Consider the following 25,453-nt stretch of genomic DNA (forward strand, 5'->3'; position numbering starts at 1 on the left):
CCGTGGAACATTTCCTACCGGGCCGCCGGTTTGCTGGGTGCCGCCATCTTGTTTGACGAGAAAGTGCTTCCGGGTGAGCTTTTCCGGTTGGAAAGCGGCGTTTGAGTCCTGAAGGAATCCTCACGCCTTAGTTTCATCGAAGGGGGCGGCTTCGAACGAAACTAAGGCGCGAGGATTCTTTCAACACCCAAGGCAAGGCGAGCCGAGCAACCGTCCCGAAGCCGTCCCGAAGCAAAGCCCATCGACAAAGGTACAGAGGAGGAGTTGAAGGCGGCGAGGAGAAGCGGGGAACGGCCGGCTGGCTGGTCGCTCAGCTCGCCTTGCCTTGTCATGCGTGCTGATGCCGGTACTGGGCCGCGGATCATTTTGTGATGCCGGTACCGGGCCGTGGCACAAAATAGGTTGGGGGCCACTGTTCTAGAGGACCACAGAGAAGAATGTGGGCAAATCTTGAACGAAAGCATCCCAGGCTGAAATGCAATCAACAAATCTACCGTCTCCAAGGTGTATTTATTTATTTCCTATAATTTTATTCCAAATTCAACCAAGGCATCCATTCATATATATGCACGACCTTAATCGAAGGAGGAACTCGCGCCTGCGCAGCCACCCACACCCGCCGTTACCCATTTCTTCTCTCCCAAACCCTGGCCACGCCTCCTCCCTTTCGCCATGCTTTCATCCGGGCTTCTCAGCTCCGTTCGAACGCGCTGACGTCACGTATATAAAGGCCCTCAGCCCCTTTGTTCCTCTTCAGTGCGTCGTTGCAGGCCGGCGGGAAGGAGGTAAGGATGCGTGGTAGCGGATGAGGGAGTTTTCCTTTTTTATTTTTATTTTTTAATGAGGCCTTTTTCATATCATACGTATACTTTTTTTGTCTCACGCACGTACGCCGTTTAGCGGACCCACAAGGCCCTTATTTATTTCGTTTTCCGTCCACACACCCCCTCAACGGTTTTCACCCTTCCCGCTTCTCCTCAGGGGGTGGCTGAGGCGCCATTTTAAAGCTTCGGAAGTTAAGTGGGTGTCGGGAAGTGCTGTTTCTTCCCCCAAAACACGGGCTGCTCGGAGGGTCGCAGGAGCCGCCATTTTGCGGCTGCTTTTAAGAGTGGCCTCGATGCTTCGTGCGCCCCCGCCCCCTTCTTCAAGGCGCGTGGGACGTGGGGGGAAGGGCGGACGGGAGTGCGCACGCGCCGCTCTTTCGGGGAGGCGGTTTTTTCCGAGGACGCATGCGCTCGGCGCGTTCCGTTCGGCCGGCGCACATGCGCGGTTTGCACGAAGAGGCTCTGGGTTTTTTGTTGCTAAAACCGAACGTGGGAATTGCTTTTCCTCCTTTCCTTAAAGGTTGGGCGTTTTATTACTAATTATTATTCATTAAATATGAAACGTCAGTGAAACTGAACATTTAACAATGTATCGTTATTTTCTTTCCGATCAAATTCGAAAACTGAATTTCTTGGAAATTTACTCAGGTTCCTCAACTTGGGAGTTTTACCTTTTCTACCTCTTTCCTTTGAACTTAAAACTGTCCATTTATATTTTGGAATAAAACCCTTGCAGAATGGACTGGCCGATGTGGTTTTGTGCCTTCAGCAGTCCAGATGCTTTTATTAGGGTTTTGTTTTTTTGTTAAAATGAACGATTTATTCTTTTGAAACAAGTAAATAGTGAGGACTGTTTAGGGAACTATTAAAAATAGAATTGAATGCAGCTTTCATTCAATAGGATTGTCCTTCAGAAATATATTAGTAACTTCAAAGGGGTGAGGTGTTTCTAAATGAATCAATCTGGAGGGATTGGTCTGGACAGACTGTTAGAAATTAAATTCATTTCATTGTATTCATGTAGCACAATTGAGCAATATTTGCAAAAGGGATTGAGAGTTGAAGAAAAACAATTCTGGAGTGAGGCTTAAAAGGACTGTTATGAGAAAATGTGGTTTGTTAATTGTCATTTTTGGTTCATGCTTAAACTAGAAGGAACTTTTACCATGTCATATTGGTGGTTTTTTTTTCTTTATTATAGCAAGAGGTTGGGCCACTTCAGGAGTTACTTTCTATAAACAGCATGTCATGCAGCAGTAGGAATGAAGTAATTGACTAGTAATGAAAATGGAATGTTTATCAACAATATCTTTTATATGCAGGAAATCCAAAAGGTCATATTGCAGTTGGATGTGACTATATTTTTATGGTTTCTAAAGGTTGGTTGTTTTGTTCTAGATTCCAAAACCTGTCAAAATGGTTGAAGCAGATCGGCCTGGGAAGCTGTTCGTTGGTGGATTGAACATTGAAACGAACGAGAAAGCTCTTGAATCTGTCTTTGGCAAATATGGCCGTATTGTAGAAGGTAAGGGCAAGGCCTCTTGGCGGGGTTTTCAGTCCTGCTGTGATGAACTCAGCTTTTTTGATCATCTGAAATGATAGAACTTACCTATCCTCTAAGAAGTTCTGAGCAGGCTTATGTGAATCCTGGGTGATCTCCCCCTGTGAGATCAGCAAACAAAATAATGCTTGTTTCTCTCTCAGTTCTCCTTATGAAAGATCGTGAAACCAACAAATCCAGAGGTTTTGCTTTTGTCACATTTGAAAGCCCAGCAGATGCTAAGGATGCAGCAAGAGATATGAATGGAAAGGTAAGAGTGTCTGTTGTTTATTGTGGTAAAACTCAAAAAGGAGAGAATTGAAATAGTTTCAAAGGATTGTGACTGTTGATTTTCTAAGACAGAGGTGCCAAACTCATGATGACACAATGTTGTCACGTGACATCACAACTTTTTCCCCCTCCGCTAAACCAGGGGTGTGCATGGCCCGCTGGCTGCGAGTTTGACCCTTGTTCTAAGAGAGACTTTAAGAAAATCTGGTGTCTTTCAAATTGGATAGCAAAGGTTGCTTTCCAGCATCCCTTAAAGGTGGGGGGAACCTAGTATATGAGGTTGTTTTTCCAGTGGTAACAGTATCATTAAAAAAGTGCCAGATATATGCCAAATGTTTGTTGGATGCTCCTCAAAAGATGAGAGGAAAACATGTCCTGTATCACAAGACAGCCACGTGTTTACTTCCAAAATATTAGTATTGCAATTTGAAGTTAAAAAGACAGATGACTTAAAACACTGTAGTAACGTATTTGCAAGTCCTACTTAATATTCTCTGGTTTAATGCAAATATAGTTCGCTTAGGGTCGGACTTAGGTATTGCATACAAAATTGTAGTAATGTTTTACCTGTAAATGACTTTCTCTGTTTTAATCGCAATAATACGTGCACAAACAACCGTTTTAAATTCAATACAAGTCATTCTAACTTGACTGTAAAGATACAATTTTTGTAATAAGAGTTGTCTGGAACGCTCTACATGATTCAGTTGTCTCAGCTACAAATTTTCAGTTTTAGTCACAAATTGACTTCTGTGGACCTCACTTCATATTTAAGAGGTCTATAAAGGGGTGCGCATAAGTGCACTAATGTGCCTGTTGTCCCTGTTATTTTTATATTATTTGTGATTTCATTTTTGTTTGACAAATTATAAATAAAATTGCCAGCAATCAATTAGCATTCTGAGTTCCCGTGTGCACTAACCAGCTGGGATCGGATGCTGATAATACTCTCAAAGTCTAAACACTGTAATAAGCCTAAAGGCAGGAGTTATTCACAAATATTGAATTAGATGCCTTTGTTCAGTCTTTAGATGGAAAATCCATTAAAGTTGAACAAGCTACCAAGCCAACCTTTGAAACTGGTAGACGTGGGCCCCTCCCAAGGAGCAGAGGACCCCCAAGAGGCCTTAGAGGTGGAAGAGGCAGCAGTGGAACCCGGGGGCCACCTTCAAGAGGCAGTCACTTAGGTATGTTTAAGTTCCTGTGTATTGACAGCACAGAAGACGTAGAGAAGTTGAATGGAAAGAAGGAAAATAGCTGGACAGAAGGTAAATAAAGTACTGTGAGCACTAATTATTACACTTCTAAATGCAAAAAAAATAAAAGGTCACACAGTCCAAGTAGTGCTTTGGGGTGTCAATGTGCTCTTGTTCTTAGATGAGATTGGTGGTCTTTAAAATCTGGCTTGCCTGACCTTGTATTTCAAAAGCAGATCCAGAGTAAATATCTACAAGGCACCATACTATAAATCCCTTTATGTACACTCAGAGCATATGCACTAAAGACAAGTTCCTTGTGTATCCAATCACACTTGGCCAATAAAGAATTCTATTCTTAATATGCAAAAGTCCGTTTAATATTGATAATCAACAAGTATTTTTTTAATCAGAAACAAACTGGAACGTTAGCCATTGTTTGTCGAGGAGCATGTTTCTTGATATTTAAGCGGATGCTGATCGGGCTATGGGTAGCTCCTTGTCTGGATGGCTATTTGCAATCTCTCACAGCTTATCTAAACTGTAAACAAGCTTTAAAAAACAACAGCCGGGGCAACCTGGAGGAGAGCTATCATCCTAAATATGCTTGTGAGCTTCCTTGGAAGTACCTGATTGGCAGGTGAAACATGATTGAATGTCCGCTGAACTGCATTCTAACCTGTGCTTTGAGTTTACAACAAGAACGAAGAGTTCTTGATAATTGAAAGACTACAGCTCCAAGATGGGTGGATGTTACCAGTTTTAGCTGCTTACTGCTTTTCTGTAACTTGTTAATGGCCCCGGCCATCACATTTAAAAGAGGTTTGTGCATAAATCGTGTCATACAGATGTGCACACACGGGCTGAACCACAAATCACAAGCCAATTGGAGTCTAATTCAGGTTGTGCAAACATAGATTTGGTACACAAGTGAGTGTGCGATGGCTCTTATAATTTCTTAGTAGCTTCACATTCACACCTGAGGCTAGAGCTTGCTATCCACCAATGATGGATTGTCAACTTGGAAAAGACCTATTAGATAAGCCTGTTTTTACTGTCCCGGTAATTGTCTAAAAAAAATACAGCCCAGAAAATGAGCCTATTTCTCAAAATGGGGTTTCTTTTTAACGGCCTTGATCCAAGGTTGACAGTCACGGATGTTTCTCGTGAGGAAGGCGATCCCTCTGAGCATGTTTGTTCTTGACCCCTTTTCACTTCTGGTGCCTCTCAGCATCGTGATGATGCTTCTGAAGTTGTCATGTTCTGTCTTCTAGGTTCCTCTAGAGGCCCTCTCCCAATGAAAAGGGGCCCACCTCCCCGTAGCGGGGGACCACCACCCAAAAGACCCACACCATCTGGACCTGTACGCAGCAGTAGCGGGATGGGTGGTAGAGGTAAGCCTTGTATAAATGCTGTAGTTTGCTCATAAAGTCTTAACTTGAGGGGGCTGTTGCTGTGGCACATTGCAAAATTTGGGGCTTTTAAATTCTTAGTGCTATTTGTGAGGGTTCTTTACTCTCCAGGCATTGGATGCACCACACAATAACAAATCTGTATAAAATACAATTCTGCTCTTCTAAGCCTTGCAGGATGCTGCCGCCACCATGTAAATGTGTCTTTAATGCTCAGTTTCCAACTAAAATCTTTATGGGTAACATATCAACCTTTGCTGCCTTCCAAATGTTCTTGCGCTAGTTGCGATGAGGTTGTGCTTAATACGTGGTTCTTCCTGTGAATTTGTATAATTGTGCATAGACTTTAGCCTTCATTTAAAAACAAACAGCGCAGTATAACATTTCCCCCACTCAAAATGGGGACGAATGCCTTCTGATTGCCTTGTTTCCAACTCAATTTGGGTTTCTTTTTGTTTTTAAATTTTTAGCGCCCCTGTCACGTGGCAGAGACAGCTATGGGGGGCCTCCGCGAAGAGACTCCTTGCCATCACGAAGAGATGTCTACTTATCCCCTAGAGATGATGGCTACAGTACTAAGGACAGGTAGAACAATACCTTGTTTTGTTAATATCTGATATGTTAATATCTTCAAGCAGATGTCCTCGGACTTTGCTATTTTGCTTGCCAGTAATCAAAAAGTAACTTCATCTTGATTTCTGTAGTTATTCAAGCCGAGATTATCCAAGTTCCAGAGACACCAGAGATTATGCCCCACCACCAAGGGATTATACCTATCGTGATTATGGACACTCCAGCTCACGGGATGAGTATCCCTCAAGAGGTTACAGGTACCTAGAGTTCCATTGTTAGTCTCTCCGTGTTCCATAGTGTTCATATTTATTTAGGAACATCGTTGGCTGTCAATAAGGATCTCTAGAAATTTGAAAATCCCCAAATAAGCCAATTCCTTAAGCCATCTTCTCATCTATTAACGAGGAGGGACTGGGTGTGGTTACCAGTAGTCCTCTGCCTGTGGCCCTTTGTCCTTTTGAAGTTAAAATAGCCCTGGACAATTGCTTACAGAGATGGTGTTGGAGCTCCAGACTCTCACGATCATGGCCTTTGACCTCACCTAACAAACCTGGGGTTTGATTAATAAAGGCAGTTGACATAACCAAATCATTGATGGTACGGATTGCCAACACTTAAGTGTGTGTGTGGGGGTGTCAGAATTTAAGACCGCCTCATTTGTTGGTGATGATGGTCATTCCAATCAAATTGCCATTGCAAGTCTGGGAGTAACTAAGGCAATGTGTAATTTTTTTGAATTAAATATTGATGGCAGACTTGGCTTTGATACCCTCGTAAAGACCTGGGAGTGCAGACCGTACACATAACTTAGCATGTACAGATGTACAGTGAGTTAAACCTGCAGTATTGCAGGCAAACTCTGCCCACAGCCTAGAGTTTGATCCTAGTGGGCCTCAGGGTTGGCTCAGACTTACCATGCTTCCGATGTCAGCCACTAGTGCCTTTATACTGTAAACTGCCCAGAGAGTCTTATCAGGCACTGTGGGGAGGGGTATAAGCCTCAATGCTTTAGCGGTTGCTCTTCATGCTTCCTAGAGAAGAGGTGGAGAAAATGTGACGGTCTAGAAAGGCAGAGGAAAAAAAGCAAATCGACAAAAGCAAGAATAAGGGGAGGTGTTTTCTATCACGGTGGGCTTCCGGTACTAAACCCTAGTAGTTATTCCTCCTACAGCGATCGGGATGGCTACGGAGGGCGTGACCGGGATTACTCGGACCATCCCAGTGGAGGCTCTTACAGAGATTCCTATGAGAGCTACGGTAAGTGCTGACTTTGAGGGCTTCTCAGGAGTGTCTCACTAGGCTTCTTCCGTGACTGGCTAGAGTGCTGCTCCTTAGGGGGATTGTTAACATGATGGGTTTTTCTGCTGCAATGGGGGTGGGGGGTGGGGGAATGTTTTTATTTTAACAAAACGATTGAATTGCAGTTCCCTTAACCTATCGAAGCAAAGTTCAACAATTCTGAATTGCATCTCTCTCTCACTGGAAAAACAATGGCTGAGTTTCTTCTATAAAAAATAGCAAGCAGTTCTGGAATAATCCCAAAAAAAAGAGCTACTTTGTGAAAAAAAAAAAACAGCATCTTCAAACAGCCTGTTTTGTTTCCTTCTCTGCCCGATCCTTCCCCCACCAAATATATTGTGAGGTTATATTTAAGCTCCTCCTCCTCAGTTTAAAAATCAAAAAAAATAAAAAGTCAGAGAAGCCATTGATGCATTTCTTTTAAAAACTCAGATGTAAAATTGTGGTGATGTGATTTATAGTGTTGCCCTATTACCTGACCATTGAACCTGCAGGTAACTCACGTAGTGCTCCCCCTGCACGCGGGCCCCCTCCATCATATGGTGGAAGCAGTCGCTATGACGATTACGGAAGCACCCGTGATGGGTATGGTGGAAGTCGAGAGAGTTACTCAAGCAGCAGAAGCGATGTCTACTCAAGTGGCCGAGACCATGTGGGCAGACAAGACAGAGGCCTTCCCCCGTCTATGGAACGGGGCTACCCTCCGCCCCGCGATTCTTACAGCAGCTCGAGCCGCGGAGCACCCCGAGGTGGCGGCCGGGGAGGGAGCCGCTCGGATAGAGGTGGAGGCCGAAGCAGATACTAAAAAAACCTTTGAAACTCATGGACCAAATCAAGTTTTTTTTCCTCCTCCCCCCCCCAACACAAGGAATGTGGAAGTTTTATCTCGTTCCCACCCAGAGGACTATCAACACGATGTTTTTAACTTTTTTTTTTAATTGTTGCTTGTTAAGTTCCCCTTCATTACTGATGTTTTTTGTGAGGAAAGAGTAAAAACAATGTTTAATTTCATTTCAAAATTGTTAATAATTTCTCTCAAAAAGCAGATGTTAATGTATGCCATTTTGAGCCTATGTACTAGTGTTGTAACCTTTTCAAAGTAAACGTTAACCCTGAAATACCACACTTTTCACTTCATCAATGCAACGGCCAGCCGAAGGCGCCCCATGCATCTAAAATGGCCATGGATCGTTCTGCTCATGCAAGCATGCCTTCTCTCTAGGCAAGACATGTGATTTGTTGGAAGGGAGGGTGGGGATGGATGCCAACCCCTAAACTATTAAAAGTGTCCTCTGAAATGCAAAGATGCTCCCAAATAATGACCTACCTTCGGTCCTGTGTAAAATTCAGGACACCATTCAGCCTTTTTAAGTCAAAACCACCAATGGATAAAGCTGAATGTACATTGTGCCACTCTACGCATTTCCTTAGGCAATTTGCAAGAACCTCACCCCCCTCAGTAATGTATTAAACCTGCAGCAAGCGAGCTGCAGAGTTCTGTAAATTAAAAAAAAGAGAGAGAGGTTTGGCCCATTCCACCCAAGAAGCTGCAGAACGTACTTGCTCTTACTGTTTCAAATTTTTGCAATCCTGTAGTGTCTCATTTTTAAAGGAACATCTTTGACTCCAAAGGCAAAATGGAGAAAAGTAAGATAAGCAAAGAAGTCTTTCTCACCAACCTCTGAAAAGCTTATGGCTTCATATAAACAAGTGAAAACTTTCAGCATCCCACAACAACAGCTTTAAAGCATCAAATGCCCGTGAAACAGCAAAAGATGGTAAGCAAAGCAAAAACTAGTTTTTCGGTCTAAGTCAAAACGTGAAACCAAAAAGCTATCGTCCTTTTTAGTACAGTAGGACATGCTGTGCATCATGGCAATGGAAGTTTTTCTAGCTTTTTAAAGAAAGCGCCAAATGGAAAAAAAAAAAAAAGTAAATACCTGTGCTGGGAAGCCTTAGGCGAAGCCTTCTAAATTCATCATAACCTTGTCTTGGATGAAAATATGTATGGCACAAAAGCTTTTGAAAATGATGCTAAGAAAGCAGCTTGTAAACAAGTCCCCATAAGGGGTTGGGGGGGACTGTTGCTTTTTTTGGCCAGTATGTTTCAATGAAGATACTTATATATATATATATGTATATATATTAAAAAGCAACTTTTTTTTTAATTTTAAGAAATGTAAAACCATAATGCAATCAGAACTTGGCTTAAATTGCCAAAATCTGTGTTAACAGCTGGGAAATGTCAAGCAAGCCATGATTACGAACTTGATGTTTAGTTGGATGCCTGACTTCTTTTCTTTATACTGTATAGTCTTTTGTTTGGGAGTTTTGGTACCTGGGCCGAGTTGTCATGACCCAGGTGCGGCCGGGAAGTTCAAAAGATGCTGTTGAAATGTAGTAAGACCTGAAGACCTCCAACTAAAGTTCCTCCTCTAAACCTTCCGAGCATATTTGCCAGTCAAATGGACTTGCCATGAAAAAGCACCATTGGAAAGAAAATCAGAATCCATAAAGCCATGCGACTTTTTCACTAAGCCATTCCAGTTCATTCCAGTCCAATGAACCTTCCACGCACCTCAAATGTGTAAAAATGCTTAGATCGTGACAGACTAATCGGCGAGCCCAGGTTGTTGGGGGTTTGTTTTGTTTTGTTTCGTTTCTGTTTTCTGGGGTGGTCGTGGGTTTGGGCGGTTGGGCCCGCCGGGATCTTTTACACCGTCTGTAATTGTTGCAGGCTGAGCGCTCGTTCCGTTTAAGATGAGACCCAGAAAGAAGCAGCCCGTGTGTTGGAAGGAACACCACGTTTGTGAGCTGCATCAGAGCAGCAGGTAAGCTTGGAGGTAAGGGAGGCCTTAAAGGGGCTCGTTTCAGATACCTCGCAAATAAAGGCTTGAAGTAGGACAAGCTCCCCGCCCCATCGCTGCTGGTTTGTGGAATTAGGTGACTTTTTTTAGTTCTCCAGTTCAGTTTGAACAGACTGATAACGTATCCCATTTCCTGAGAACGTTGCTTTTGCAAGCAGGAGGGAACAAATACGTTCGTTACTAAAGTCAAAAATATTGTATCCCAATATGGTTAAAGTGCCGATGTGTGACCTATTAAAGTCATCTAGAAAAAAGGTTACATATTGAAACAGGATAAAGCATATTCGGTAGAAAGCTTCCAAAATAGCACTTGGAACTACCTTGTTTTTCTCCCAGTGGACATTATGGCTCACCTAGTTTTTGTGTACCTTCTACTTGGTGTGCCATTCTTAAATCACTTTTTTTTTTTAATTTTGGAGATATAAACAGCTGGAGAACTAATGTGCTCGTGGACTAATATTCCATTGACCTTAACAAGGGGTAAGCAGCTCTTAAGCTTTTGCTGAAAGCTGTTTATCGTTGAGGCTCAGCGTTTCATAAGAGATGATCCGTCACTTGGGAAGGTGTTACAAGAGAGCAGTTGTGGTCATTTATGGCAGCTTGTTCAGAAACTGCAAGCAGCCAGGTATGTTTAAGTGTACAACAAGGTAAAGATCCTGAAATGGTTCTTTTTGTGCTATGCGGTTGTTTCGTTTTGGCAACTGCACTAGATCGTTTATACTAGCCATTGTTTTGACAGCCTTTCTGTTCTGACAGTCTCCTAATGCTCATTTATATTCTAGGTACAGAATTGTGTGGAGGCCTGTCAAGAAAGAAGCAGACTCAAAATGATGGATGTAAAGTTTAAAGAAGGCAATTTTCAGGAAAGCCCTTTCCTAAATGCCATTGTCTGTTGCAACTGCAGACAAGGGTCCTATGTGAGAGAAAGAGTCTTAAATGTCAGGTGGAAATTATTTCTGTCCTCTTAACAAATGTGATTGAAATCCTGGCAGGCAGGCAGACACCCAGCAAACGCCGTGGCTTGTGGTTTAAGGGCGGGGGGGGAGTCAGGAGGTAGAATTGGGGGGCTTTGAGCAGTGCGTCTTTCTCTCTTTAATAACTGCCAGAGATAAGACTCTGCACTGCAGGAGGTGATGTTCAAAATGTGGCCACTTGCGAGACTTGAGCTTCTCCCTAAGAAGAAGAACTCCTCTTAAATCCTCATGTTCAGCATGACGTTTATAGCCAGGAATTGCACAGAGATTTGATTCCACAAGAATTGTCACAGCCATCTATAAAATGGTTTAGGAAAATCTCCTACGAATGAGACGGCATAAAGTTTGCCGATTCCCTTTTCATGAAAGGGGGTAGTGAAAAGGAGCTAGTGCCATAAGTTGAAGAAACAGGTAAAGCGTTTTGGTCAAGTGAAAACGTGACGCATCGTGGAAGAGGCGCAACATCTGAAGCTTGGGATCCTTGTATTCACTAAACTTAATAAAGTGTTGATTTCCTCCTGAGTTCTTCATTACTCCCAAACGGTCTGTGGTGACAGTTCCACTTTCCAACCCAAGTCCAGCGCAGGAGTGGCCAAAGGCTACTCTAATATTTTATTGGGTTCGATATTACTGATTAGATAACCAGCTTTTCTGGCAAGCTTTTACGGTGTTTTTGAACACAGGGTTTGAATGGGTTGCCCAAAAGGATATAACTTAAGCTTTTTCTACTGAGGGAGATAGAAACCACTGTGGACACTTCCTTCTTTTGCTTTTAAACAGTCTAATAAGAGCTCATGGGGTGGACAAGAACGGTCTAACCCAACGATGTACCTGCCCATACTTCAGGGTGGAGATAATCCAGTTAAACAGATTTGGGGGAGAGAGCAAAAAAAAAAAAAAGCAGGCAGAGAAAGATACTGTGCATTATCTCTGGCCAATTGCAAAGTAGTCAAAATGCACAAAAGATGGTGGGGGCAGAGGGGGAAGACAGCCCAGGAAAAGGTTCTTCAAGACATGAAGGAACTGTGTTGTCACTTTAGGGCAGTGTTAGTCCTAGGGCTCCTGGGTCTAGGTTTCGGCCCTTTGCATTTTGGGGCCACCACCCACCCACCCCCAAAAAGAACTGCATTGGTGAACTTGATCACAATCTTTTGCCTTGAAGAATCGACAGGCGCAGAAAAACCTTCCAACATGTTAAGGAAAAGCCGTTGTTCCATTTTAAAGGGGGAGAACTTGCAGCAAAAATGCAAAAAACACGGCTTTTGTGGAGTGTGCAAAACAATTGTCGGTAGAGGGAGACCTAAGCCAACGGGAAGGGACATTGTGTCGGGCTCAGGCGCTGGGGGGAATTGGTGCTGCTCTGTGGCCCGCAAATATGTGTGTGAAAGGGACGTGCCTTGCTCAGCCAGTCGGCCAGCGTGCCCAGGAAAAGGGGAAAGGTGCAGTCATTCTCCATGAAATGGCTTGGGGTCTCCTTTATTCACACATCCTATGCTGGGGGATCCCCCTGGCTCTTACCTTACGCCACCCTTTTGAGTTAACAGCATTTGCACAGAGGGAAAGGGGTATTCAAAGTGCTTTTTTTAAAAAAAAAACCCAACACTTTATTGAAAGTGAAATTTGTAGAGTTTCAAGCCCTGCCCAATTTTCAGTTCTTGCCATGCTCTGCACCATCTGGTGCAACTCACGAGCTCAAGAGGAGGTGTGGCAGCCGAGCACAAAACCACAAAGCCAGAAATAGACAACCTGAAGCTTCAGTAGAGCTGCTGTTTGGCTCAAATGGCAGTTTCAAGACCCGAAGGAGGGCGAGTATAAAAGGGGGTTTCCTCCTACCCACCCACCTTTTTTTTTTTTTGCAAAAGGCAAAAACGCCCACCAACAATTCAAAAGCCCTGCAGTTGCCTCCCTTGCAAACCTCAGCCCTCCAAAAAAGAAATTGAGCACGTCTCCCAGAAAGTAAGACAAAAAAAGTCCCAAGATGCCACTTTTGGATGAAGAAGTGTGAACCTCCAGCAGTATCCATGATCTCTGCGTTCCCTTTTTTAAAAAATTATGTGATTGTGATTGTTTTAAGTACAAAACAGCAGCCAATGTGGAGGAGGGCTTTTCATGACACTGAAAGAGTGTTCATACCTTATATTTAAAGGTGTAAACCTTTTAAAATATTTAATCTTGATCTGATTTACGTGGGCATTGTGCGGATTGATGCCTTAACAGATTCTTGCTGAATCCTAGTCAGTCCTGGATTATATTGCCACAACTTGTATCGTCTAGCATTGAAGGATGACAACTAAAATAGTGGATTATTCCATTAAAAAATAAATCCCTTTTTAAAAGTGCATCTTTCAGAGGTTTCTGAGGTTTACAGCTCAGTAAAAGTCTTCCATGCATTTAAAACTCCCTGCAAGTAGAAAAATTACCAAGATTTAAACTAAGCTACATTTTTTCCCACCGCTGGTTAGATTCTTAATTTTCCACATAAATTTTTACCTACCAGATACAGATTAACAGAATTGGAAGGCACCTAGTAGGTCATCTAGTCCAACCCCCCACCCAGATAGACACCATTTTTCTCACACTTCCTATCAGCTCAGCCATCACAGAATTGGATATATTTTTTACTCTTCCTTGCAAACCCTGCAGGCGGTGCTTTCTCAACTTTAGGAAATTCTGGGAGTTGGAAGTCTATCCATCTTCAAGCAGGCTGGCTGGCTGGGGGAATTTTGGGAGTTAAAAGTCCATGGTTAAATGCAACCACATTCCTTTGTGATGGTGGTTTGGGGGAATGTTCTGTTTTGTTCTTCTGCAGAAGTATTTGCATAAGTATTTGCACTGTAAATGCAACTTGTTCCTCCAGTCCAAGCCAATTCAAGATGGTGCTTTCTGGCTAGTGGTGGTTTTTTGTTTTTTTTTGTTTTTTGTTTTAAGTATTCAACTGGTTTGTCCTCTTTATAGGTGGAGGGTAATAGGGGAACTTCTTTTAACTGCTCGTTCACCCACCTCAGAAGAAGCAGGAAGATGCAGCCACGGATGTGGGTTTGGCTTCACCGTTGCACACAAAAGCTTTTAGAACAGAACAAGCTTTCAGTCATGAATCCAGAGGAGCAAACGGTGACTTGGTTGATTTCTATGGGGGCTTTAAACTCCCCCAAAATGATGGTGGAGGACCCCGTGCAATTCCTCAAGGCCTCCCTGAAGGACGGGGTCGTCCTTTGCAAACTCCTCCTCCGACTTCTGCCGGGCTCTATCGAAAAGGTACGGCCGTGATGATTTGCTTGCTTATTAGAAAGAGGGTCGATACTAGAGAAGGTCTTTTTTTGGAGACCAGCTAAAACTGCTCTTCCAATAATCATTTTTTGCTCTTCAAGTATCGAGGGGTACATTTTAATTGCAAGTAGGATGTGTGTGTGTGCAAATCCTGGTTCCTAGCACTTTAGGGACGGGATCCCAAATCACCAGGGAACCGTAAAGAACCCTTGAAGATCTTGGAACAGTGCAAAGACACCCAAAATGGTTTTATAGTCCCACAGAAATCTTGATTAGCTGCCAAAGTGGAAGAACATGTCCCGGTTTCTGGAATATAACAAAAACAAAATCTAAGAGGTTTCCAATTTATAATAAGGTCCTTTTAGATTGGGAAGAAGAAGAAAGAGAATGTCTTTGGCCAACCCAAAAAATATTTACTTTCTTGAAAGCATTGGCTCAAGGACAGCTCTTGATTCAAGGCAGAACTAACTCACCAGCTCAATGGGAACCCTAAAAATTATTTCAGTATTTTTTTTCTTCCTCCCTCTCTCTCTTTCCACTCCTGATTCCAGACTATGGATTTCAAAGGAGGGGTGACTTAAGCGAGAGGATGTCAACACGGATTTAGAAATCCATGCGTAGAAAGTGAGAAAAGCCCTCTAGCAGAATACAGAAGTGGAAGATCTGTGAACTTTTGGACCCAGGGGAAGCATTTTGAAAAGTGTTAAGAGGCAAATGGAAAACACCAAAAATAAGAAAGAGGAAGAAAGAGAAGTTCCCTTTGAAAAAGGAAGCATTTCTTGGGGTACCTATGGGGACCCCCTCTCTCTCCGAATTGTTCTACAGAAGGATTGAAGAGGAGGGGTCTCCAAACCGGGCAACTGTCAGGCCGGTGGACTCCAGCTCCCAGAATCCCTCGTGCTGGCTGAGGGATTCTGGGAGTTGAAGTCCACAAAGTCTTAAAAGTGGTCAAGTGTGGAGAATTCTTGATTTAGAAGACTCCTTCAACCCCGGTTTTTCTCCCCTTCCAGTTCAAATGTAGGGAAAAAGAAAAGCAAAAGAAAAGATGGAATGCCGTAGTGTTATTGGCCTGGGCTTCACAACAAAAGAAGATTATTCCAAAATGTGACCGCCCGGAGCTCCAAAATCCACTGCTGTATTTCAGCCACATCCTGCCCACATGACCGTTGTTGACCTCAGCTTCTGCTTCATTAGCTGTGGAAGATCTGCTGATGTTGCTTCTTATGGGGCAGAGACGAGCGAGACCCACAGCGGCAGGAAAGGGGGAGGCCTTTGCACTGCCGGCCTGGAATTTGAGGAATCTCCACCAGACAGCTGCTGCAAGACTCGACGTGAAAAGTTTGGGCATCCCTTGGCGACTTCAGGGCTACTGTATTTTTCCTCCACACACAAAAAAAGGATAAAAACAGAACGGACCTCACCAGCCAACAGAGCGATTGCATTTTGATTCTACAGTTTGATGTGCGCAGGCCCATCGATGAAATCTTGCCCTGTGGTCAATTAGACCAGCATCAGAAGGGTGGAATATGAACAATCATTTTAAAAGCGAAAAAAAAAAAATAGTACGAAATGCAAAGGACAGCCTCTTTCCTTTCCGTCTTCTCATCTCTGCACTTTGCAGGTCCTTTCTTATGTTGAGCTCTGCTCAAAACCAGGAACCATGATTTGTGAAACCGTTCTGAAGTGCTCAAGGGCTCCTGAAGGACAGAGTCACTTCGCACAAGCCATCTTCCTCCTTGACCAGAAGAGTAAAATCTCCTTTTATTTTTAGCAGAAGCTCAGCGTTCGAGGGCGGGGGGCCATCGGTTTGCAGAATGCTGACTCAGGCCAGCTGCAAATCGATACCTCTTCTTCATGCGTGCCCAGAAGCTGTTGCGTTTGAGTCCCGGTCTTAACGTGTGAATCTATATCTAGAAATTATGGGTTAGCAATCCTGAGAAGCCCCTGGGGACTTGTAAACAGTGCCTGAGTTTTATAGGCACGAATCGAGCAAAAGAGGGTTTGATTCCACCAGCTGTGTTTTAAATAGACGGCGATGCAACTGGATGCGAGCACTTCTCTGCCCGGATGATTGACATCGAGGGCAGGTCCAGCGATCTGAAGACCAGCATAAAGATAGTGCAGGCCTGTGAGAATTGAAGTCTAACATATCTGCACTTGGGACAGATCAATGTGCAAGCTAGGCAACTGCGGCGGCTTAATGCAAATTATTGTATTTCTGAAACTGTTCTAACGCCTCTTATGGCCGTCCTTTAAAAAACGTCCTTGTAAACCCATGACTCTTGCAGCCAGAGGCAAATCCATAATCAGTGCTCAATTAAGCAAAGCAGGAAATCCTAAGAGCGGCCACAAAACGAAATAACCGAAAATCACCTCTCCATAAACGAAAGAGCCTTCACTCCAACCTCAGTCTTTCCCCCCCCGCCCCACCCCCGTTGTGGTTCTTCAGAAATACCTTTCAGAAACAGTATCCTAGCAAAGAAAGCAAGATGTTTTTCAGGTTCTGAGGTCCTCATAGACACTTTCAGATGATTTATTCCATTTGAGTTGAGCTGTTATGCACATTTCTTCTCTCCTCTTCAAAGAACTTCCCCGTTTCTCAAGAAAAAAAAGAAAGAAATCCTCCAGAGAGCAAAAAAAAAAAAAAAACCAGAAAGACCAGAATGATAATTAGAAGGTTTGCCAACACTAGTCCAAATGCAGCAGTAACTGTTTTAAGGATCACATTTGCATGGGAGGAAGTCTTTGAAATACAAGACTCCACACCTACATGACCCGGCTTTAAAGATTGCCATTATCTCCTGAAATTAGGCTAACAAACAGCCTTTTGCAGCAGACGGGTCCCTTGTGTAGCATCTCCTGTTCTAACTGGCTTCCAACTGAATCAACCAAGCAGGTCAAAAGCCACTTAAGAAATTATTCTTTTCCTTGCTAGAATCCTTCTCCTTCATCTTGAAGTTCTTACATGTTCTCACTTGTCTTCCAAGCTAGCTCGCTCTCTGCAGAAGACCTTCTTCGTTGGTGCCAAAGATAGATAGATAGAGAGAGAGAGAGAGAGAGAGAGAGAGAGAGAGAGAGAGATGGATGGATAGATGGATGGATGGATAGATAGATAGATAGATAGATAGATAGATAGATAGATAGATAGATAGATAGATAGATAGATAGATAGATAGATAGAAAGATAAATAGATAGATAGATAGATAGATAGATAGATAGATAGATAGATAGATAGATAGATAGATAGATAGATAGATAGATTAGATGGTCAGACAGATAGATAGATTAGAGTTGGAAGGGACCTTGTAGACCATCTTGTCCAACCCCCTTCCACCCAAGCAGAAGACCCTACACCATTTCTGACAAATGGCAGTCCAATCTCTTCTTGAAAGCCTCCAGCGATGAAGCTCCCACAACTTCCAAAGGCAACTTCTGTACCATCGGTTGGTAGTTTTCACAGTCAGGAAATTCCTCCTTATTTCTAGGTTGAATCCACTTGGTCCCATCACCCATAAAGACCCCCCAGAATTGCTCAGCCAGAGGGATCTCCCCTTCCAGTCCACATGTCTTCATCTGCAGCACCCTTTCTCTTCCCTAGCAGAGGGCATCTTATGGGCAAGCATTCGGCGCCAAGTCCTGAGCTCTGGGTGGCTTTGGGTTCATTTGTTCCACGCTTCTTCCTGAGCTGACAGCTTGTCTTCCCCTCTTTTTTCCTCCCTCCCCCCGCCCACCCACAGCCCATCTTCTCGTGAAAATCCAGTGAGCACCAAGCTGTCTTCATTCCTTCACACAAACACTCAGGGTAATGTTCTTTGAGAACAAAAGTGAGCCAGCTGACAGGAGTTGTCACAAGCTTCCAAATCTGTTGACTGTCGGATTTTATTTTTATTTTTATTTATTTTTTAGTATTGCCTGGAGCCCAAGACGGAAGCTGACTGCCTTGGCAATATCCAACAGTTTTTAAATGGGTGCGCAGCAGCACTGAAAGTCGAGGTAAGCGGCAGCAGACCACAGCGCCAGGGAAGGGTCTGGATGGACCGGCGGTGGGGGCCAGGGAGGGGGAAAGGAAGAACGGCTGACACCAGGTGCCCTGCCTGACCGCTTGAGGATGTCTTCCTTGGGCTGAAAGACTGAGGGTTGCGTGCGTGGATGCTGAGGAGGGCAAAAATAACGTACGTCCATTTTGGTTCAAGAGAGGAGCAAACTCCCAGCCTTGGCCTTTCATTGGAAACAACCAGCAACTGAACCCAATACATTTTGGAAAGACAGACAGACATGGGTGGATAGATGGAGATGGGTGGGTGGGTGGGTGGATAGATACCATGGATAGATAGATGGATAGATGAGAGAGAGAGATGAGAGAGAGATGATTGATAGATTAGAGAGAGAGAAGTAGGTAGGTAGGCAGGCAGACAGACAGACAGATTAGAGAGATTAGATAAAGTAGGTAGGTAGGTAGACAGATTAGAGAGATTAGATAAAATGGATGGATGGATGGATGTGGATGGAGACACAGATAAATATTGAGAGATGAGAGAGAGAGAGAGAGAGAGAGAGAGATGTAGATGGATACACAGATAAATATTGAGAGATGATAGATAGATAGATAGATAGATAGATAGATAGATAGATAGATAGATAGATAGATAGATAGATATGGATGGATACATAGATAAATATTGAGAGGAGAGAGAGATGATAGATGAGATGATGGATGGATGGATGTGGATGGATACACAGATAAATATTGAGAGATGATAGATAGATAGATAGATAGATAGATAGATATGGATGGATACATAGATAAGATATAGATGGATGAGAGAGAGATGATAGATAGGTACATAGATAGGGACGGATGGATGGACAGACGGATGAGAGAGAGATGGGCCTGGGGAAGATTTCCAGAGGGGCTTTCTCTGAACCCAGACCACCTCCAGCCCCGGAAACAGCCCCTCCGTGCCGTGACTCTCTTGTCGCCAGGCCAGTTCCACGTTCAGACCTCCTGAGAGGGGCTTCCCTTACTTCGCACCCATTCCAGGCCCTTCTCTGGAGTCCAGCTGACGCAAGAACCAGAATGGCCGGTTTTAGGCCCCCCCCAAGCCTCCTTGTCCCAGTCTTGCCTGCTTCGGCCTACCTTATTTTTAGGAAGCCTGGTGGGGGTTTGTTTTCCCCCCCTGCCCCCCCTCCCTGTCTCCACTCCGCTTCCTGGGCTTACAGACACATCTGGAGGGGGGGGAGACGGAGGGTCGGGTCGGGTGGGAGAGAAGGGCAGGGAAGAGAAGACCAGCACAATAGGCACATTCCGTGGTTGCAGCTCAGCGCAGAAAAACTCCCACCCCCAGGTGCCATATGTGATTGGGGGGGAGTCCCCCTCCCTCTTTCGCAGCCCACTCCCATTGTCCCGCCCCCCTGGCAGATTGTTTCTGGGTAATGATTCAGTTCCTGCACCCCCAGAACAAAAGGGGGGGGAAAGCCGAAGCAGATGTCTGGATTCAATCTGGTTGTCATTCAGGCGGGTCTTTGGCGAGATAATTTTTTTGGGGGGGATGTGAAAATACCAGCTTCTAAGGGGCACCACCCACTCACTCACCCACCCACCCAGTTGCTTCCCTGCCAATAAGGCTGTAAATAAATTATTAAACCTCCGCCGCCCCCCCTCCCTGCAGAAATCTGACCCCACTGGCTGCCAGGCTGGGCAACAGGCAGGCGAGTCCAGTGGCAGGGAGTTCCAACGGGGTAAAAAAAAAAAGAAAAAAAAAACTCTCCCAAAGAGAAGGTCGCTTCTTGCCGGACCGAGATACCCTCAAAAGGAGATATTTTTGCAGCGCAGCGCCCGCTTCCCTTTCTCGCTCCTTCTCCCTACCGCGCGAAACCGCGGGCGAAACTCCCGAGTTTCGGGCGAAACCAGCTGCGCCTGGTTCGTCGGCAGGCCGCCCGATCAACCTTCCCCCCACCCCTCCGTCCCCGCGGCTGTCCGTGTTTGCAGATCCGTTGCAAGGCTGGTTGGAGCGGGGCAGGGGGGGTGCTCGTGGGGGCTTGTCCTACATAGCGAGGTTGTTGTGTACAAGAGGTTTGCTCGCGGGTGTGGGGGGGCGCATCTTTCCCATCCCCTGCACACACACACACACACACACACACACACACACACACACACACACACACACACACCAGTGCCCGGGACCCCGAGGAGACCCTGCCCAAGTCCCGGGGACGCCTCGACGCAGAAGGGAGAGGAGGGGGGACACGCGTCCGGCTGGCTCCGGAGAAGGCAAGGGCGCTGCGCCAGCAACCGAAGCGGCGGCGGCGGCGGCGTGGAGGGGGCGCTCCGGAGCATCGCCCCTGCCTGGCTGGCTGGCTGCCTCCCGCTCCCGCCGCCTGTCACTTCCCCTGCTTTGCGCCGCCCGCCCGCGATCCAGCTCCGGGTCAGGCCGTCCCTGCCCAACGGCGCTTCGCCAGCCAAGCAGGCAGGCAGGCAGGCAGCAGCAGCGGCCGGGCAACACGGAGCGCAGCGCTTGAGCCACCGGACGGGCGGGAGGGCGGGCGAGCCAGCTGCGGAGTCTTCCTCCTCCTCCTCCTCTTCCTCTTCTTCTTCCTCTTCTTCCTCTTCTTCTTCCTCCTCCTCCTCCTCCAGCTGCGCCGTCCGCTCCGCATCCCCTCCGCGCCTCTTTCGACCCGCGCAGGGGCTTCCCGGTGCGCCCACCCACCCATCCCGGCCCTGCTCCTCCCTCCCTCCCTTCCTTCCCGGGGCCTTCCGCAGGTAAAGCTTCCCACCGCAGGTAAGACGCTTCCTCCTTCCTCGTCAAGTTTCTCTCCTTGAGCTTCCTTCGGCTCCGGTTTGTCGGGCCGGCCCGAAGGGTCCCCAAGGGGGAATTAAGTCGGCTGCGGCGGAGCCTCTCCGTTTTCCCTTTCTTCCCTCTCGGGCCCCGTCCGGCCCTGGCTCCTCTCTTCCTGCGACGCCCTCCAGATGTGGCAAGGCGAGCCCCAGATGTGGCAAGGGCATCTGCACCCCCTTCCACATGTGTGTGGGGGGGGAGCGTCCTCTTGCCGGATGCCAGCTGTGCAAAAGCCCCCTGGGTGCTTCCAGATCCAATTTGCCGGGTGGTTGGACATCCAGGCCCATCATCCACTTATGGCCTTTGCTCTCCATCCATCAAGGGGGCAGAGAAGAGGGGAGAGACCTCCAGCACCCGGTCAGTTGCACTCTTAGAGGTCAAGTTGGGAATTCTGCTGTCCGTCCAGAAACAACTTAATAATTGATTTCTCACCCTTGACCGAATTGCTTTTCTGGAGTAAAGAGGCAGACGAAGCAAGGGGGAGAACAGAGGGAAGAGGCGGGGGGGTGAGGATGGGGGGACAGGGCTAGATTTCTGGGTAAGATCCGGCCAGGTGATTGACAATCGAAAGTCCGGAAGGGGCATCGTCGAGACCCCCGAAAGGGTGAAAAAAGTTGGAACGATTGCGCAATGCCTTTTCTTGGAGGTTGCACAGAGGAGGAACTATCTGGGCGGCTTTTAAGACTTGTGGACTTCAACTCCCAGAATTCCCCAGCCAGCCAAGTCTTCGAATTGCCACGTTTTGGGGGATCCCCTGCTCTAGACTCTAAGCTGGGGGGGGGGGATTTGTTTAAAGGGGAGGGGACCCACACATTCAGTGGGGAAGATCCATCATGGTTTCACTTCTGCTTACCTGCTTCTGGATTGGCTTCTGGAGAACATAAAAAGACCTCCCTTCTCCCAGGTGGGACTGGGGGAGGCTGAGCAGCTCCCTTCCACGGGGTGCTTCCTTCTGTGGCCCTCCAGGTCCCAATCGGTCCCTCCCCTTCCTCCCCACGAGATCTGTTTTCTACCCATGTTGCTTTCCATTCAAGAAGGCCGTTCTTCCTTCCTTCCCGCTGTCTAACCCAGAGGTCTCCAAACTTGGCAACTTTAAGACTTGTGGACTTGAATTCCCAGAATTCTCCAGCCGGCTATTCTGGGAGTTGAAGTCCACAAGTCTCAAAGTTGCCAAGTTTGGAGACCTCTGGATTCTAATCTTTCTTTTTCACTTCTGGAAAACCCAAATGCAAAATGTGGGATTAAAAAAAAAAAGGTCAGGCAAGTGCTTTATGTTTGCTTTTGGAAGCATATCCGTTGCGCGGAGAACTTGGTTTTAAGGGAATTTGGCTGACGGGTAAAATCAGCGAAACTTTGTCTTCAGATCCATAGCAAGGACCTTTCTGACTATAAAAAAGGGAAGATACATTAATTAAGGCATTCTGGGTTGGTTTGGATGGGATGGATCTGTGTTGGACGTGATGGAATTTATAACCTGAGTGTGATTAATCTCCTGTAGGGGCGATGAGTCTTCCGTAAATGTAGGATACAAGGAATATGTTTCGAAAAAAGGAAAGGGAATTTTCCAATCGTGCACACGGTGGAATGCCTCTTATGAAACGATGCATGCGATGATGGCTGCCACAGATGACATCCCTTCCTTTCCCCCTTTTTAAAAGAGGGTCTCGAGGTTTTTGTTTTGTTCCCCACAAAAGGCCTTTCATTAATCATTTCTACTGCTTTTGCGCATTCCATCCTGGTCCGTCATAACGGGAGAAATCGTAGAATAGAATAGAATGGAAAGGGTCCTTGGAGGTCCTCTAGCCCAACCCCCTGCTCCATCAGGAGACCCTACACCATTTCAGACAAATTGTTGTCCAGTCTTTTCTTAAAAACTTCCCGTGTTGGAGCACCCACAATTTTTGAAGGCAACCTCTTCTACTGGTTAATTGTCCTCACTGTTAGAAAGTTTCTCCTTAATTCCAAGTTGCTTCTCTCCTTGATTAGTTTCCATCCATTGTTTCTTGTCTTGCCTTCTGGTGCTTTGGGAAATAACTTGACCCCTCTCTTCTTTGGGTCCGACCCTCAAATACTGTAATAGTCCTATGTCAATACTGCTATGTGATTATTTCAAATACTGCTATGTGATTTTGTTGCTGGTTGCATTGGTGTCTCAGTGCCTATTTTATCCTGTGTTGTCTTGAGTGGATAATAATCTTGGAAAAATGGACTCTACTTGTTTGCAAGAATAAAATGGATTCCGAAACATAGCCCCCTCCCAGAGCATGCATTGATCCTGCCATAAATTGGACCTTGTGAGCACAACTCCCCGATGCTGTGGCCTCTAAAATAAAGCCCAGATCCCTCGGGTACTCAAACGGCCAGAAAAGATATGAACCACAATCCAGAATCATGGCGTGGCACAGATGATAGTTTGGCCTTGCAAACAGTTGCTCAAATAAACAAACTCATGTTCCCTTCGTTAGAACTTTAAATTATAGTCTTCAGGCCACAGAATAGCCCTGGGTTGGCCCATAATGTAAAGAAAGCCACAGAAGCATAGCGTTTGGGGAGTTCAGCTGCAGAACAGCTGACGTAAAGGGGAAAAAATGCTTTTAAAATTTAACTTGCTTTAGCAGCCCTTGTTGCTAGCCAAATATCTCTAGGAAGCTCACCAAGAGGGCTCTTCCTGTAGCCTCCAGCCTTAGCCAGGGGCATTGCAAGGTAGACTGCCCCTAAACGTAGAGCTTTGCATACTCACAGCAGCTGAAACAGTTCTAAACATTTGGATGGCGTTTCCTAAATTAAATTAGCACATTCTATCCACTAAGACTGGGTTGCCATTCTTCTTCTCATCTTTCCTATTACCTGTCTTTCCTTCTACTTATGACTATATAACCTTGTTGCTTTTGTATCTTTATGATTTGTATTGATTTATTTAGTTTCCTAGTAGGATTTTGATTGCTTATTTAGTATCCTATGACTATCCCTAAGTGTTGTATTTTAGGATTCTTGATGAATGTGTTTTTTATGTACACTGAGAGTTATGCACCGAAGACAAATTCCTTGTGTGTCCAACCACACTTGGCTAATAAAGAATTCTGCTCTGCTCTGCTCTGCTCTGCTCTGCTCTATTCTATTCTATTCTATTCTATTCTCTGCTATCTCTGTTCTGTTCTGTTCTGTTCTATGCTATTCTATTCTATTCTATGCTATTCTATTCTATTCTATCTATTCTATTCTATTATTTTATTCTATTATTCTATTCTATTATTCTAGTCTAGTCTAGTCTAGTCTATTCTTCTATTCTATTCTATTCTAGTCTACTGTTCTATTCTATTCCTATTCTATACTATTCTATTCTATTCTTCTATTCTATTATTCTATGCTATTATTTTATTCTATTATTCTATTCTATTCTACTATTCTACCATTCTATCCTTCTAGTCTAGTCTAGTCTAGTCTAGTCTAGTCTAGTCTAGTCTTCTATTTTATTATCCTATGCTATTATTCTATTCTATTCTATGTTCTATTCTATTCTATTCATATATTCTATTATTAAGGCTGCAAAGATTGGCATGACATTTCTTCTTCTTTTTTCATCTTTTTCCCAGCTGTTTGATGCCCACGATCTCTACTCAGGAGAAAACTTCTCCAAGGTACTGACTGCCCTTTTGTCTCTCAACAAAGCAACGGAAGGTAAGGCAGAAAAAAAAAAAGGGGGGGGGGGAATCTCACAATATTTTCCTGCGAACGTCTCTTGCCTTCATTTCCCAGCTTTGTTCTGAACTCCAGAGATATTTCTCTAGGCGGGCAGCTCACTAAAGCCAACCGTGGCTAGTTTTAAAAAGCCAAGCCGGGTTTACAAGCGACCGCGATATTTCGGGGCTCTAGGCCAGCTCTGGGAGGCAGGGGGGACATGGAGAGGAGGCAGCAGCAAACTTTCCCTGTTGTTGTTCAATAAAAGCCAAGGACGTGTCCACAGAGGACTCGTGACTCAAGCTAGGCTTGAAAGAGGCTTTATCTCGACAATGTGGGGCATCTACACACACACACACACACACACACCCAGCCCCATCTATTTGCAGGAGAACAATAGAAGAAAAAATTGGCTGTTCCTATAGAAACTGGTGCTTATTCCTTTTCAAAGATGAAAGTATGTTCCAGTTTTGTTCTCTTCCCATAACCTATTTATTATTTTCTTTTCTTTCTCCTTCCTTCCTTCATCAAAATTAATGTTTCTTTTTTCTTTCCCTCCTTTGTTTCATGTCTATCTTTTCCTTCCTTCCTTCCTTCCTCAAAATGAATCTCTCTCCCTCCTTCTTTCCTTCCTTCCTCAAAACGAATCTTCTTCTTTCCTTCCTTCTTTCTTCAAAATGAATCTCCTTCCTTCC

General features: G+C 45.1%; 2 protein-coding genes and 1 non-coding gene across 6 annotated transcripts in view; all 3 read left to right on the top strand.

Annotated features, from left to right (window-relative positions):
• The first annotated feature begins 669 nt into the window (after positions 1-669).
• RBMX (RNA binding motif protein X-linked) lies at positions 670-8,258 on the top strand. Of its 3 annotated transcripts, none has more exons than XM_026716540.2 (9): positions 670-785; positions 2,223-2,349; positions 2,529-2,635; positions 3,680-3,842; positions 5,126-5,245; positions 5,734-5,848; positions 5,968-6,093; positions 6,993-7,093; positions 7,630-8,258. In XM_026716540.2, exons 2-9 carry the CDS (start codon positions 2,241-2,243, stop codon positions 7,938-7,940), a joined length of 1,152 nt encoding a protein of 383 aa, XP_026572325.1. In that variant the 5' UTR covers positions 670-785; positions 2,223-2,240; the 3' UTR covers positions 7,941-8,258. The 3 variants fall into 3 exon arrangements, with proteins under 3 accessions (XP_026572325.1, XP_087796928.1, XP_087796927.1); XM_087940802.1 differs by having other exon boundaries at positions 683-785; positions 7,008-7,093; XM_087940801.1 differs by lacking the exon at positions 670-785 and adding an exon at positions 1,266-1,344.
• LOC113446862 (small nucleolar RNA SNORD61) lies at positions 2,386-2,458 on the top strand. The gene has a single exon (XR_003375534.1). It is a non-coding gene; the product is annotated as a small nucleolar RNA SNORD61 (small nucleolar RNA).
• Positions 8,259-13,985: 5,727 nt separating the features above from the next.
• Positions 13,986-25,453, top strand: part of ARHGEF6 (Rac/Cdc42 guanine nucleotide exchange factor 6) — a 38,806-nt gene continuing 27,338 nt past the window's right edge. The window contains exons 1-3 of one of the 2 annotated variants that reach the window (XM_087940799.1): positions 13,986-14,231; positions 18,151-18,237; positions 24,674-24,758. In XM_087940799.1, coding sequence (XP_087796925.1) covers positions 13,995-14,231; positions 18,151-18,237; positions 24,674-24,758 — 409 coding nt within the window. In that variant the 5' untranslated portion in view covers positions 13,986-13,994. Of the gene's footprint in view, positions 14,232-18,150; positions 18,238-20,541; positions 21,024-24,673; positions 24,759-25,453 lie in introns of those variants that run through there. The other variant, XM_087940800.1, reaches the window with a different exon arrangement.

This window comes from Pseudonaja textilis, chromosome 12 (genome assembly GCF_049901715.1).
Source record: "Pseudonaja textilis isolate UNSWEBS1 chromosome 12, rPseTex1.2, whole genome shotgun sequence".
Lineage (NCBI taxonomy): Eukaryota > Metazoa > Chordata > Lepidosauria > Squamata > Elapidae > Pseudonaja > Pseudonaja textilis.